The sequence below is a fragment of the Nerophis ophidion genome, linkage group LG21 (genome assembly GCF_033978795.1).
Source record: "Nerophis ophidion isolate RoL-2023_Sa linkage group LG21, RoL_Noph_v1.0, whole genome shotgun sequence".
Lineage (NCBI taxonomy): Eukaryota > Metazoa > Chordata > Actinopteri > Syngnathiformes > Syngnathidae > Nerophis > Nerophis ophidion.
In genome coordinates this window covers 47,187,584-47,204,172 of record NC_084631.1, presented here as the reverse complement: position 1 = coordinate 47,204,172, position 16,589 = coordinate 47,187,584, and the positions used below count along the sequence as shown (strand labels likewise).

Here is a 16,589-nt window from a genome sequence, read left to right as displayed (position 1 = left end):
TGTTACGCCACCTACTGTTTCCCCGCTTCTTCTTCTTCTGACGTTAACTGATGGCAAATAACGCGTCATGTCCGCCGCCGTCTGATAGAAAGCATACATTTTCAAATCATTTGAAAATGATGTCCTAGCCAAAAAGGGCTATTTTCAGATGGACATATAAGGAGAAAATGAACTTGATGTAAATCCTGAGATCGCGAGATTTGGCACGGCACTCCATGAATCTGTCCAATCAGATTGGCTTTTCCTGAAAAACACGCATGCGCATTAAGTGGGCGGATGTAATGATTTCGATGGGAAGAAATAATATTCAGCATCGAAGGAATAACAACTGAAAGTAAGTAATACCATTTATTGTTTCTCTTTTGGTATTTATATGACTTTAACACACACCAGTTATTTGTTTTAAACTACTGGAACGTCACGCAGTTACGGAAATAGAGCTATAAATGCCGCAAGCACCTTGCTAGAAGTTGTGATAGTTACCTCCACCGAGGTAAGTATAATAACAAGAAGTGAAATAACAATGAGAGAAATAAATGTTCAGAGAACATTTGAAGTGGAACAATATACATTACTGAACACATAATATAGAGTTTTACATTTACAAGAAGTTCCAGCTATATTCCAGCAACCTTTGTCTGTATTTATCTTCCACCCAACTCTCTCCTTTGAGGCACACATTAAAAGCGTTACTAAAACGGCCTTCTTTCATCTCCGTAATATCGCTAAAATTCGCTCCATTTTGTCCACTAAAGACGCCGAGATCATTATCCATGCGTTTGTTACGTCTCGTCTCGATTACTGTAACCTATTATTTTGGGGTCTCCCCATGTCTAGCATTAAAAGATTACAGTTGGTACAAAATGCGGCTGCTAGACTTTTGACAAGAACAAGAAAGTTTGATCACATTACGCCTATACTGTATATACCTTTATATACATATATACATACATATATACATACATATATACTGTATATACCTTTATATACATATATACATACATATATACTGTATATACCTTTATATACATATATACATACATATATACTGTATATACCTTTATATACATATATACATACATATATACTGTATATACCTTTATATACATATATACATACATATATACTGTATATACCTTTATATACATATATACATACATATATGCTGTATATACCTTTATATACATATATACATACATATATACTGTATATACCTTTATATACATATATACATACATATATACTGTATATACCTTTATATACATATATACATACATATATACTGTATATACCTTTATATACATGTATACATACATATATACCTATACTGTATACACCTTTTATATACATATATACATACATATATACCTATACTGTATATACCTTTATATACATATATACATACATATATACCTATACTGGCTCACCTGCACTGGCTTCCTGTGCACTTAAGATGTGACTTTAAGGTTTTACTACTTACGTATAAAATACTACACGGTCTAGCTCCATCCTATCTTGCCGATTGTATTGTACCATATGTCCCGGCAAGAAATCTGCGTTCAAAAGACTCCGGCTTATTAGTGATTCCTAGAGCCCAAAAAAAGTCTGCGGGCTATAGAGCGTTTTCTGTTCGGGCTCCAGTACTCTGGAATGCCCTTCCGGTAACAGTTGGAGATGCCACCTCAGTAGAAGCATTTAAGTCTCACCTTAAAACTCATCTGTATACTCTAGCCTTTAAATAGACCTCCTTTTTAGACCAGTTGATCTGCCGCTTCTTTTCTTTCTCCTATGTCCCCCCCTCCCTTGTGGAGGGGGTCCGGTCCGATGACCATGGATGAAGTACTGGCTGTCCAGAGTCGAGACCCAGGATGGACCGCTCGTCGGGACCCAGGATGGACCGCTCGCCTGTATCGGTTGGGGACATCTCTACGCTGCTGATCCGCCTCCGCTTGAGATGGTTTCCTGTGGACGGGACTCTCGCTGCTGTCTTGGATCCGCTTGAACTGAACTCTCGCGGCTGTGTTGGAGCCACTATGGATTGAACTTTCACAGTATCATGTTAGACCCGCTCCACATCCATTGCTTTCGGTCCCCTAGAGGGGGGGGGGTTGCCCACATCTGAGGTCCTCTCCAAGGTTTCTCATAGTCAGCATTGTCACTAGCGTCCCACTGGATGTGAATTCTCCCTGCCCACTGGGTGTGAGTTTTCCTTGCCCTTTTGTGGGTTCTTCCGAGGATGTTGTAGTCGTAATGATTTGTACAGTCCTTTGAGACATTTGTGATTTGGGGCTATATAAATAAACATTGATTGATTGATTGATTTATATAGTATTGGAGTGTCGAAATGACAAAAGGAAAAGCTGGAAAAGGATGAAGAAGAACTGGTAAAGAAGTGGAATCAAATAAAAGATCAAGAAGGACTGTAAAGTTGCTGAGTAGACTGGTATAGTGGTGGTGCATTAAACTGGCAGCAGATATAATATGTGATACTTTCTTTTTCTTCCTGCAGTCATCCCGTCCTGCAGCATGCACCTATGTGAATGTGGAGAATGACCAGCAATGTCCAAGTAAGTTATATGTATATGCCTGTTCTTTCTTGAAGTCAAGTAGTTCTGATTGAGATTTACAGATAAAAAGCTGTCCACAGTTTGTCAGGAACAAACATGAAAATATTGCTTTCTTTGACCCTGATTACATTAGCACATATGAAGAATGAAACTTCAAATAGGAGTTATCTCAGCATGTGTAATTCATGTTTTTGGAACCTTTCACCTCCAAGTTAAAGCTGGTAGGTAACATCAGGTCATGACTAAGGATGTAACAATATCAACATTTCACGGTATGATATCGTCATAGTGTTAAAGCCAGGGTAAGATATTGTTACAAAAATGTCAAAGTGTGTTAAATGACGTGGGAGGAATGTTTAGGATAAACACACTTACTGTAATTGAACACAAACATCATTTTCATATGTTGTAATCATATTTATCATTAAAAACAGGTATTTTAGGTGCAAAGGAATGGTGCAGAATTTCAAGTAACACACAAAAACCAACATTTTCAAATAAGTGTCTTTAAACTGACATAAACAGTAAACATCCAGTGTAACTAATGTAGAACAATAATGTTTCTTTTGCCAAGAAACTATACTGTGTGTCCGGTATGTTTTTTTTTCAACACAACTTGGTATTATTGTGGGTTTGATGACCTTTTTAGCACATTCAACAATACTGCCATTATAATGCAAACAGTGATCATTTTGGTCACAGTAACGGTGATATGACATTTTGATATTGTTACATCACTGCTGTTTAGTTGAGTGTTTTTAAACTTTGAACTTCCTAAGAAACTGCCCTTTGCAGTCCAAATTGTATTAGTTTGTAGAATACTGATTCTTAAGAGTTAACTAATAATTTGACTTTTAATCATGTAAATACCTCACAAATGCATATTTTCCCTTGCTGACATCTTGGTTTCACATGAACGATATTTTCCAAATAACGGTTCTAACATATAACTCATTCTAATATATTACTCCTATTCCCTAACTTATTGTAGACATTGTGGTGTGTAGTGTCAGCAAATGTCTTATTTTGTGCATGTCCACATTTCCTCTGGTGAGCTGCAAGGGCTCTGGGTCGATTTGGAAATGGTCTGGATGAACGTGGCATGCTTTACCTTGCAGTATGCAGACTTTGTTTAAGGTTCAACTAACACGACAGTTATAGGCACAGAAATATTTCACAGCAACAATTCCTCGGCTAACCTAAGCACAAACGTTCCCATCACTCCTGCACACTTCCACTTTTTCGCCCTTCTATAATGTCCCGTTTGAACCTTGTTTTCCCACACGGCGGGTTTTCATGGGAGAACCAGTTTACTTCTCAGATGAGCCCACTTAATATTGTCAGAAAAAAACACAGCGACTGGTGTTCTCGTTTGATAGCGTCACACATCACGGCATTATTGTGACAATTTTGAAATCAAAATAAGGTTATATTTACAATAATGTTGCATCCCTCGTCAAGATCCTTTCTCATAGGTTTGGTTTGCTGTTGTGTATTTACTAATGATTGGCATTAGCATCCACAACTTTCTTTTTATAGTGTGTGTTGTATTGTGATGAGTTACATTTAACACTGTGGATGATGTGTTACCACAAACACAGAAGATACGTAAACATGAACTACAATGCGCTCAAGATGTGGGGAAAAAGGAAATGCATTCCATTAGCTGGATTTGTATAATGTGTTCAATTTATGTCAACTTCCTTCTTGTTTTGCATGTTTTTGTCTGTTTTTTTTTTTCAATGATTTGAATCTTTAGAGTTTTTTGGTTCCTCTTCTTTGTGTCAGGGGGTAGCAGCAGGGTAACACTGCATGAGGCGGTGCCCCCTGAAGGAGCCCAAAACACTGCTCTTCAAATGGAACACATCCAACCTTCAGGTGACCGTGCAGGATGTACCACTCTGGAACATCAAGCCTCTCCCCACCTGCCAGGTACACCCACCATCTTCTGTGGCTGAATAATGTTTTGCTGTGAATTTTGTCACAAAGCAAATCCTGCTCAAATGTGACAAACTTTGGAGTGTAAGAATGTGAGCGATATGCTGAGATGTTATACGTTTTGCCTTGTGACAAAATGTTATCAAAAACCGTTAGTGATTTGTATTCTATTTTAATTTCAGCACATGAAAATATTTCTACTTCTGACCATCGAAGAGAATGGAAAACCATTTTCCAGATCAGCCCTCATACATCCTCCTGATGGCCTAACAACTGAATGACATGTCGATGCTGAGTATGATCCATTTCAATCATTTGAGGAAGCTCTCCCTGATATAGGGGATTGGATGTACAATGACGGACATACGTTTAATGAAGGATTTGAAGATGGTTTGAGTGAGGAGTGTGCAGAAGAGTCCAATTTCAAGGACACAACAGACAAACCAATACATGACAATGCATCAGAAACCATGGCAGAGTGCCTTCTGATCAGCATGGGTTATGTAAACTGTCCTAAAGTCACAGGTAAGGCCCTAAGCCATATGCTCAAAATGTTCAAGTTGCTTTATCCCGATAGTCTGAACACAGACTGCTTAAACAGTGTGCAGAAGTTCCAAAACTTTTTTTTATCCCACTCTGCATCATCGCCTACTATATTATATAAATCCTCCAAGAATTGTTTTGGGCCAATAGAAAGTAAACAAATAAAATGCCTGCTTTGTGGGACCAGTGTGTCAGAAGAAAGATTCTCATCCTTTTTTTAAAGTATGTACAGATTGATTTCTTGTTTACCACAGCACATTCATGTGCCAAATGGGCCCTCGTTGGTGAATATAAACATGCAGGTTTTTCTTTGCTGCAAGATAGTGTAACATATGAGACATGCAGTCATGTTATTCCCCTATTGGAAACCTCTGCACTACAGTAGTATTCTTGGATGACATATTGGGTAAAGTTGTTTTCCTTGACTTCACATCTATGCCTGGCATAGTGATTGCAGTTCATTTCCCCAACACACTTGAAAAGTTTGAAATAATGAAGAACTGAACTGGCCTAAGAAGCCACAAATCAAATCTTTAATCATTGTTATAAATGCTCTGAAAATACACACTGATGTGATGTTGCCGTGGATTCTGTAAATATGTACTGTATATGGAGTATCATTGTTGATGATGTTTTTGCATTGTGTGTAATATTTCAGTGGCAAATATATTACATTTACTTGTTTAATAAAGCCACTGTCTTTTTTAATGAATACATAGGCCTACTATGCTACTGCATTTTAATATTAGTCCTTATGATGGTGGTTGGAGAGCCAAATATCTTCTGAAGTGGTACTTTGTTAAAAGAGTTTGAGAACCACTGCTCTAGAAAGTTCACAAATGTTAAAAGCTCTTACAAAGTGTCTTGTGATCATATCAGTATTGTTTGGGTTCAGTTTTAAATCTCACAATTGTAGTCACTGAGTTACTGTACATGACGTGTGGATAAGAAATCAACAAATTAAGTCCAACTTTATTTAAATAAACCATTTAGATTACAGACCATATATCCATATTGTCTGAATTCATTATTTTCTCCCAATGTTGGCATGAGATCAACTGGAATATGATTGAGGTATAACTAAATTGAGCCCATTAAAATGCATTTTTTTAGAAAACGGGTATATCTAACAACTCAAATAGTGAGCAGTGAGAGACAAAACCAAGTATATCTCTCACTGAGACATCATTGAGACATATTGAAACCAATACTCATCAATTGTCTTTTTGCCGAAATAGAAAAGAGACATCTGAGAACTCAAACAGTGAGTAGTGAGAAACAAAACCAGGTGTTTCTCTCACTGAGTCATAATTGAGACATATTGGAGACCAGCTCATTCATCTCTCATTTTGGTCTTAGTTGAAATGGGGAAAAGAGATAACTATTAGACAACTATGAGATCTCTCATAATGCTCACTGTGAGCCTTATTTCTCAGGAGATACATTTGAGAAGAATGAGAAAACTACTTTGGTCTCCATTAGTGCTCTTTTATGTCTAGGAGATATATATAAGACATACATGAGATCTCATCTTCAATTTTGCTTTGCTATGGGAAACAAGTGTTTGATGAGCATTCCTCAACTTTTTCGGTCTTTTTTGACACTCGTGCCAGCTTTTTTTAAGCATGTTGCAGGCATCAAATTCCAAAATGAGCTAATATTTGCAAAAAAAAAAGTTTCTCAGATCCAACATCAAATATCTTGTCTTTGCAGTCTATTCAATTGAATATAAGTTAAAAAGGATTTACAAATCATTGTATTCTGTTTTTATTTACCATTTACACAACGTGCTACTTCACTGGTTTGGGGTTTTGTACATGTTGACAGTACATTGCAGTGTTATTTTGTTACAGCCGTGCCCACTGTGTGAAGTACTTTTGCAAGACTCCTAGCAATAATATTACACTTCACCAAAGAGCCTGCTGTAAAAGAAATGACCATTGAATGAAGATACATACTCAGGTCACCGTGATCTGAAAAGGAGAGTGAAGAATGTTTTTGTATTCCCCAGATTCTAATCATCTTGGATGAATAAACAAGCAATTCCTAATTTCACTTGGAAATGTGTTTACTATAAAAGTGTAGCACTGTTTCCACACAAAATACCTTCTGTTTTTGGAAAGATGCCCATGTGTGTCTTCCAGGTTGAACATTCCACCCTTTGTGCCTGCCCGGACTGTGCTGGAAGGCCTCGAGTCAGAGGATGCGTGTGAAGACAAGAAAGCTGTAAAAAAGGAGATCCATAGCAAAAAGGTCAAATAAGTACAAACAAGTATTTTACCTCGATTATTAACAGTTTATTTTGCCCAAAAATGTTAAGGGAGCCAAAAAGGACAAAATGGAAGAGGAGAATACAGACCTGCTCAGACTTTGCCACACAGTACCGCTGGAGGTGGTGAACTTAGGTAAGAATCCATGTTTCAAGGTTGATCGGGGTGGGGGGAAGACAACGACACAAAGGTGCTCCTCTTATTTAGACTTTTTGTTTATGGAGGTGGGAAAGGTTACGATCCAGAGAAGAAAGACTACTCAGGTTTTGAGGCCTGGTTGCAGTGTTACTATGTGGATGGAATGAAGTCTGTACGCGACCACAATGGCAGGACTATGTGGTTCAAAGTATGCAAACACATTTTCATACGTAACAACTATATTTGTAGCATGTATTGACTAATAGAAAATGGTGTCATTTCAGGGCGATCCAGGTCCTATGGCTCCTAAAGGTAAACGCCAGAAAAAATAGTTGAGATACCATTACACATAAGAGAAAGCTTAGTGTGTCTTTATCTTTTCTCACACACCAGAATCAAAGTCTCCAAAGGCCAAAAAGAGAAAAGATACAGATGCAGACCATGATTACCCCCGCAAGAAAAAGGTATATTCAGTAGGTAATCACCACCAGCACATAGAAATCTAACCCCATTGTGGCTGTACTTCAGGTGTCCAGGAAACACAACTCTGACAGCACAGTGAAGAAAAAAGCAGCCAAAAAGCCCACAAAAGCAGCAAAGGAAGAAGAAAATGGACCTCAAGAAGAAGCCACACCCAGAAGAAGATCAGCAAACACACCTCAGCAAGAACCGAATCCACGTCAGGCAGGAGGAAAAAGAACAATACAGAGCCAGCTGCAGGTCTGATTCTAATAATACTCCCATTTTCTGAAAATATTAAGAGCCTGATCTTTGAGGATCCAATTCCCACACACTTATCTGTGTGCGCAAACTATAAAATTGCATGTACTGTTGGTGGACGTGTTGTATGTGATCTACTTTGTGCAATTGATAGCAGCAAAAGTGGCACAGATCACCCTATTTTTGTGTACTAGAAGCATTATGTGCCCTTGGAAACACTTCTTTCCCTCTACATTCATGTTATTATGCTCTCCACACTGGAGGGGGGCTTATATTAGATTATAGCACATATCGATCATCTAACACCTTTTCTGCAATATAGAATCACAGTATGTATACTATTTGCAGCAGGAATGATCAAACTGCATATTGCAAGACATTTTTTTTAGGAGTTATACTAAATACAAAAAAAAAAACGCATTGCTTTTGTTCTTGTTCCCAATTTAAATGAACTCAAAGATCGAAAACTTTGACTATAAACACAAAATACCTGTTCCTCTCAAATATTGTTCACAAATCTGTATACATTTGTTAGTGAGCATTTTTTCTTTGCCAAGATAATCCATCCCACCTGACAGGTGTGCCTTGAGCTGTCCAAAATAAAAGGCCACTGTGAAATGTGCAGTTTTATCACACAACACAATGCTTCAGATGTCGCAAGTTTTGAGGGAGCGTGCAGTAGGCATGCTGACTGCAGCAATGTCCACCAGAGCTGTTGCCCGTCAATTAAATGTTTATTTCTCCGCCATAAGAATAGAATAGAATAGAAAGTACTTTATTGATCCCTGGGGGAAATTCAGCACCACAGTTCGCTCACAATAAACAATGATAATAATAAATAATATAATATATATGAATAATATAAATATATTCTACATTTAAGTGCAGTCAAGGAACATATGCATTATACAGTCTGATGGCTGTCGGTGTGAAGGACCTCCTGTGTCGTTCCGTGTTGCATTTTGGGAGTCTGAGCCTTCCACTGAAGGTGCTCATTCTCTCTGCAAGGTCCGAGTGTAGTGGGTGGGAGGTGTTGTCCATAATGGCTAGGAGTTTTGCTAGACTTCTCTCTGACACCACCGCCAGAGAGTCCAGCTCCACTCCCATCTTGTTACTGGCCTTCTCTACCAACTTGTCCAGTCTGTATGTGTCCCTCACTCTCAGCCCACTGCCCCAGCAGGCCACGGCGTACAAGAGGGCGCCTGCCACCAGCGACTCGTAGAACATCTTCAACATCTTTGTACAGACGTTGAAGGATCCTAGCCTCCAAAGGAAATATAGATTCGGCTCTGTCCCTTCTTGTAGAGGGCCTCAGCGTGTTTTGACCCATTCAGCTTGTTGTCCATGTGTACTCCGAGGTATTTATAATCCTCTACCATGTACACATCCACCCCCTTGATGGAAAGAGGGGTCGCCAGAGTACTCCTCCTCCTTCCCAGGTCCACAACCAGCTCCTTGGTCTCCGTAACATTGAGCCGGAGGTGGTTCTTTCCACACCATGTGACAAAGTCCTCCACCAGTGTCCTGTATTCCTCGTCATCACCTTCCTCAATACACCCCACTATCGCAGAGTCATCAGAAAACTTCTGAAGGTGGCAGGACTCTGACTGATAGTGGAAATGGGTGGTGTAAATGGTGTAGAGGAAGGGGGAAGAGTACTGTAGCCTCCGGGGCCCCGGTGTTGCTGACCAGCCTGTCAGACACACAGTCCTGCAGTGGCATATACTGTGGTCTGTCAGTCAGGTAATCTACAACCCAGGACACCAAGGGGGCCTCCACCTGCATCTTCTCCAACTTCACACCCAGTAGCCCAGGCCGTTTAGTATAAGCCGCCTCCAAAGGTGTTTCAGAGAATTTGGCAATACATCCAACTGGCCTCACAGCCGCAGACCATATTGATTGGCTGAGACCTGCCACCTGGACAGCTGCTACAACAATTGGTTTGCTTAACCATAGCATTTCTGCACAAACTGTAAGAAACTACCATGAATTGATTAACGTGGACCCCGACTTAAACAAGTTGAAAAACATATTGGGGTGTTACCAATTAGTGGTCAATTGTACGGAATATGTACTGAACTGTGCAATCTACTAATAAAAGTATCAATCAATCAATCTGTCTCAAGAAAGCTCATCTGCATGCTCGTGGTCCTCATCGGGGTCTCGACCTAACTGCAGTTTGTCTTCTTAACCAACTTGAGTGGGCAAATGCTCACACTCAATGGCGTCTGGCACAATACAGAGGTTTTGGTATGTTATTATTGACAGCGAAACCACGTGCATTTTATTGATGGCATTTTCCATGCGCAGAGATACCGTCACGAGACCCTGAGCCCCATTGTTGTACTAATCACCCGAGGCCATCACCTTTATAAATAACATTTACTAACTCATGTTGCAAGGATCTGGAAGCTAAAAACATCCCAGTTCTTGCATGACCAGCATACTCACCGGACATGTCACCCAGTAAGTAATTTTTGAGAGGAATATATATTTTCTCTATCGTAAAAGTTTCAGATCTTTAAGTTCAATTCATGATAAATGGGAGCAAAAACAAAAGTGTTGCGTTTATATATTTGTTCAATACCATATTTTTCGGAGTATAAGTCGCACCTGCCGAAAATGCATAATAAAGAAGGAAAAAAAACATACAAGTCGCACTGGAGTATAAGTCGCATTTTTGGGGGGAAATTTATTTGATAAAAGCCAACACCGAGAATAGACATTTGAAAGGCAATTTAAAATAAATCAAGAATAGTGAAGAACAGGCTGAATAAGTGTAGGTTATATGAGGCATAAATAAGCAACTGCTATGTTAAGCTAACATATTATGGTAAGAGTCATTCAAATAACTAGAACATATAGAACATGTTATACCTTTAACAAACTATCTCTCACTCCTAATCCATAAATCCCATAAAATCTTATACGTCTAGTCTCTTACGTCAATGAGATAAATAATATTGATATTTTACGGTAATGTGTTAATAATTTCACACATAAGTCGCTCCTGAATATAAGTCGCACCCCCGGCCAAACTATGAAAAAAAAACTGCTACTTATAGTCCGAAAAATACGGTGCATATTTTCTAAATCAAAAAAGGAATACCATTAAAAAACAACATAAATTAATAGACTTTGGTTTAATCGGCCCTTTAAGTTGTCCAGCAGCTATAAAATGATATTGCTGAATATATATCTTCTTCTTTTTATTTCTAACAGTCCAAATATGACATGCACACGTAGAACAAAGGCTTCTCTGTTCAGTTGTCTTTGCAGCGTGATGGCCTCCTTTCTCACAGCCCTGTGTGCAACTATGTCAGTTGTCTTTGCAGCGTGATGGCCTCCTTTCTCACAGCCCTGTGTGCAACTATGTCAGTTGTCTTTGCAGCGTGATGGCCTCCTTTCTCACAGCCCTGTGTGCAACTATGTCAGTTGTCTTTGCAGCGTGATGGCCTCCTTTCTCACAGCCCTGTGTGCAACTATGTCAGTTGTCTTTGCAGCGTGATGGCCTCCTTTCTCACAGCCCTGTGTGCAACTATGTCAGTTGTCTTTGCAGCGTGATGGCCTCCTTTCTCACAGCCCTGTGTGCAACTATGTCAGTTGTCTTTGCAGCGTGATGGCCTCCTTTCTCACAGCCCTGTGTGCAACTATGTCAGTTGTCTTTGCAGCGTGATGGCCTCCTTTCTCACAGCCCTGTGTGCAACTATGTCAGTTGTCTTTGCAGCGTGATGGCCTCCTTTCTCACAGCCCTGTGTGCAACTATGTCAGTTGTCTTTGCAGCGTGATGGCCTCCTTTCTCACAGCCCTGTGTGCAACTATGTCAGTTGTCTTTGCAGCGTGATGGCCTCCTTTCTCACAGCCCTGTGTGCAACTATGTCAGTTGTCTTTGCAGCGTGATGGCCTCCTTTCTCACAGCCCTGTGTGCAACTATGTCAGTTGTCTTTGCAGCGTGATGGCCTCCTTTCTCACAGCCCTGTGTGCAACTATGTCAGTTGTCTTTGCAGCGTGATGGCCTCCTTTCTCACAGCCCTGTGTGCAACTATGTCAGTTGTCTTTGCAGCGTGATGGCCTCCTTTCTCACAGCCCTGTGTGCAACTATGTCAGTTGTCTTTGCAGCGTGATGGCCTCCTTTCTCACAGCCCTGTGTGCAACTATGTCAGTTGTCTTTGCAGCGTGATGGCCTCCTTTCTCACAGCCCTGTGTGCAACTATGTCAGTTGTCTTTGCAGCATGATGGCCTCCTTTCTCACAGCCCTGTGTGCAACTATGTCAGTTGTCTTTGCAGCATGATGGCCTCCTTTCTCACAGCCCTGTGTGCAACTATGTCAGTTGTCTTTGCAGCATGATGGCCTCCTTTCTCACAGCCCTGTGTGCAACTATGTCAGTTGTCTTTGCAGCGTGATGGCCTCCTTTCTCACAGCCCTGTGTGCAACTATGTCAGTTGTCTTTGCAGCATGATGGCCTCCTTTCTCACAGCCCTGTGTGCAACTATGTCAGTTGTCTTTGCAGCGTGATGGCCTCCTTTCTCACAGCCCTGTGTGCAACTATGTCAGTTGTCTTTGCAGCGTGATGGCCTCCTTTCTCACAGCCCTGTGTGCAACTATGTCAGTTGTCTTTGCAGCGTGATGGCCTCCTTTCTCACAGCCCTGTGTGCAACTATGTCAGTTGTCTTTGCAGCGTGATGGCCTCCTTTCTCACAGCCCTGTGTGCAACTATGTCAGTTGTCTTTGCAGCGTGATGGCCTCCTTTCTCACAGCCCTGTGTGCAACTATGTCAGTTGTCTTTGCAGCGTGATGGCCTCCTTTCTCACAGCCCTGTGTGCAACTATGTCAGTTGTCTTTGCAGCGTGATGGCCTCCTTTCTCACAGCCCTGTGTGCAACTATGTCAGTTGTCTTTGCAGCGTGATGGCCTCCTTTCTCACAGCCCTGTGTGCAACTATGTCAGTTGTCTTTGCAGCGTGATGGCCTCCTTTCTCACAGCCCTGTGTGCAACTATGTCAGTTGTCTTTGCAGCGTGATGGCCTCCTTTCTCACAGCCCTGTGTGCAACTATGTCAGTTGTCTTTGCAGCGTGATGGCCTCCTTTCTCACAGCCCTGTGTGCAACTATGCCAGTTGTCTTTGCAGCGTGATGGCCTCCTTTCTCACAGCCCTGTGTGCAACTATGTCAGTTGTCTTTGCAGCGTGATGGCCTCCTTTCTCACAGCCCTGTGTGCAACTATGTCAGTTGTCTTTGCAGCGTGATGGCCTCCTTTCTCACAGCCCTGTGTGCAACTATGTCAGTTGTCTTTGCAGCATGATGGCCTCCTTTCTCACAGCCCTGTGTGCAACTATGCCAGTTTGCACGCAGATTTCAGACTTTTTAAGAGGCACGATACTGCCTGCAGGACACTTTCAGCATTGATAAATCTCACTGTTCATGTTGAGTGATTTGTATTTGCATTTTCTCCTCCCAGTATTGTGGGCATTCTGATAATCAACATATATTCTGCATACATCATTAAGACAAATATGTTAAATGGAGGGAATAAGCGGTAGAAAATGGATGGATGGGATGGATTGCACTCCTTATTTTGCTCATTAATCGACAAATATTTAGATCAGCTTTGCGTGTGCTAACAAGTTTGCATGTGTTTTGATACACATAAACCTTTTGTAGATTATACTATAAGTGTGGTAAACGTACTTTTTGTTGCAGGCTTCAAGACACGTAGCGGGAGACTGACAAGACAGAATGTCAAGTAAAGGACATCTATTGGAAAATACTGTTTTTATTCCATGATACATATTTTTAATAAACATTCCACACGTTTATTCTTGGCATACTTTTCAATCACAATTCACAATACAGTAAATTATTTGATTTAATGTGAAGTTAATTATATTTATATAGCGCTTTTCTCTTGTGACTCGAAGCGCTTTACATTGTGTAGCCCGATATCTAAGTTACATTTTGAAACCAGTGTGGGTGGCACTGGGAGCAGGTGGGTAAAGTGTCTTGCCCGAGGACACAACAGCAGTGACTAGGTTGGCAGAAGCGGGGATCGAACCTGGAACCCTCAGGTTGCTGGCACGGCCACTCTACCAACCGAGCAGAAATGATGGCTACCGAGCTCTACTCTTTCCTCTCTCCCTCTTGAGTACAGGTAAAAAAACCTTCTTTATGGTGACGGCCACCTATGTCACGTGACACATGCTTCTGTTCCTTGTGTACACATCCACAAACACCACGTGACATACACACATGATCTGGCTCCTACAATGACTAACATGGCTCATTTGCATAATACACTAAAAACTACTTGGGTCTCTGAGGCAGACGATGAGAGTCCTGTAAAATGTATACATACAGTGGGGCAAAAAAGTATTTAGTCAGCAAGTTCTCCCACTTCAAATGATGACAGAGGTCTGTCATTTTCATCATAGGTACACTTCAACTGTGAGAGACGGAATGTGGAAAAAAAATCCAGGAATTCACATTGTAGGAATTTTAAATAATTTATTCGTAAATTACGGTAGAAAATAAGTATTTGGTCAACCATTCAAAGCTCTCACTGATGGAAGGAGGTTTTGGCTCCAAATCTCACGATACATGGCCCCATTCATTCTTTCCTTAACACGGATCAATCGTCCTGTCCCCTTAGCAGAAAAACAGCCCCAAAGCATGATGTTTCCACCCCCATGCCTCACAGTAGGTATGGTGTTTTTGGGATGCAACTTAGTATTCTCCAAATACGACGAGTTGAGTTTATAACAAAATGGATACATGGATGATACAGCAGAGGATTGGGAGAATGTCATGTGGTCAGATGAAACCAAGATAGAACTTTTTGGTACACCAACAACAGGTATGTCACACCTGAGAGACATGGCACACACCAACAACAGGTATGTCACACCTGAGAGACATGGCACACACCAACAACAGGTATGTCACACCTGAGAGACATGGCACACACCAACAACAGGTATGTCACACCTGAGAGACATGGCACACACCAACAACAGGTATGTCACACCTGAGAGACATGGCACACACCAACAACAGGTATGTCACACCTGAGAGACGTGGCACACACCAACAACAGGTATGTCACACCTGAGAGACGTGGCACACACCAACAACAGGTATGTCACACCTGAGAGACGTGGCACACACCAACAACAGGTATGTCACACCTGAGAGACGTGGCACACACCAACAACAGGTATGTCACACCTGAGAGACGTGGCACACACCAACAACAGGTATGTCACACCTGAGAGACGTGGCACACACCAACAACAGGTATGTCACACCTGAGAGACGTGGCACACACCAACAACAGGTATGTCACACCTGAGAGACGTGGCACACACCAACAACAGGTATGTCACACCTGAGAGACGTGGCACACACCAACAACAGGTATGTCACCTGAGAGACGTGGCACACACCAACAACAGGTATGTCACACCTGAGAGACGTGGCACACACCAACAACAGGTATGTCACATCTGAGAGACGTGGCACACACCAACAACAGGTATGTCACACCTGAGAGACGTGGCACACACCAACAACAGGTATGTCACACCTGAGAGACGTGGCACACACCAACAACAGGTATGTCACACCTGAGAGACGTGGCACACACCAACAACAGGTATGTCACACCTGAGAGACATGGCACACACCAACAACAGGTATGTCACACCTGAGAGACATGGCACACACCAACTACTCAACAACAGGTATGTAACATTGGTATATTGATCCAGATCAGGAAGTAGTAGAACCCAAAATGCTCAATGGTTAAGGCTGCTGCCTCTCACACGGTACTACTGGGTTCAAATCCACAAGATCTTGTTTTTTGTTTAATCTCTATCATTGTTAAATGATTGCATTTGTATATTAGTGAAAATCCTGTCTTGATGGAACCCAGGATACCTCAATGGTCAACACTGTGATCTTCAAATATGGGGGTACTGGGTTTGAATCCCAATTGGTTTGATATGTAACTTCAGTTCAAAATTGAGCTCCACCTCAATCGTAGTTTACTGGGACAGATGTCACGATTCCATTAATGAATGAGCCAGACTACACTTCCAACAAGACTCAGGATAGCTCAATGGTTAAGACTGCTGCCTCTCATGCAGAACTACTGGGTTCAAATCCATTGTTAGGAGGCGTTAGTTTATTGTTTTGCCTTGATCATAGTTCACTGATAACATTTGTATATGAGTGAAAAACAATACTTAGTGGGACCTGGGATAGCTCTATGGTTAACACTGCTGCCTCACACGCAGTACTACTGGGTTCAAATCCACATCTGGGAAGTTCTTGTTCTTTGTTTTGCCTTGATCATAGTTCACTGAGAACATTTGTATATGAGCGAGAACCGAACTTTGTTGGGACCCAGTATAGCTCAAT

General features: G+C 41.3%; 1 protein-coding gene across 1 annotated transcript; it reads left to right on the top strand.

The window, feature by feature from the left end:
* The first annotated feature begins 274 nt into the window (after positions 1-274).
* Positions 275-13,990, top strand: LOC133540236 (endonuclease 8-like 1). Its single transcript, XM_061882827.1, has 9 exons — positions 275-334; positions 2,510-2,567; positions 7,193-7,301; positions 7,369-7,453; positions 7,543-7,664; positions 7,741-7,768; positions 7,850-7,920; positions 7,985-8,176; positions 13,875-13,990. The coding sequence occupies exons 2-9, from the start codon at positions 2,560-2,562 to the stop codon at positions 13,899-13,901; spliced, it is 642 nt and encodes a 213-aa protein (XP_061738811.1). The 5' UTR covers positions 275-334; positions 2,510-2,559; the 3' UTR covers positions 13,902-13,990.
* The last annotated feature ends 2,599 nt before the right edge of the window (positions 13,991-16,589 follow it).

Bases quoted from the DNA above. Each gene is read 5' to 3' on its own strand.
- LOC133540236 (XM_061882827.1), top strand. The intron at 7,302-7,368 runs GTCAAATAAGTA...AAAAATGTTAAG, and splicing joins AGGAGATCCATAGCAAAAAG to GGAGCCAAAAAGGACAAAAT. The intron at 7,454-7,542 runs GTAAGAATCCAT...TTGTTTATGGAG, and splicing joins GCTGGAGGTGGTGAACTTAG to GTGGGAAAGGTTACGATCCA.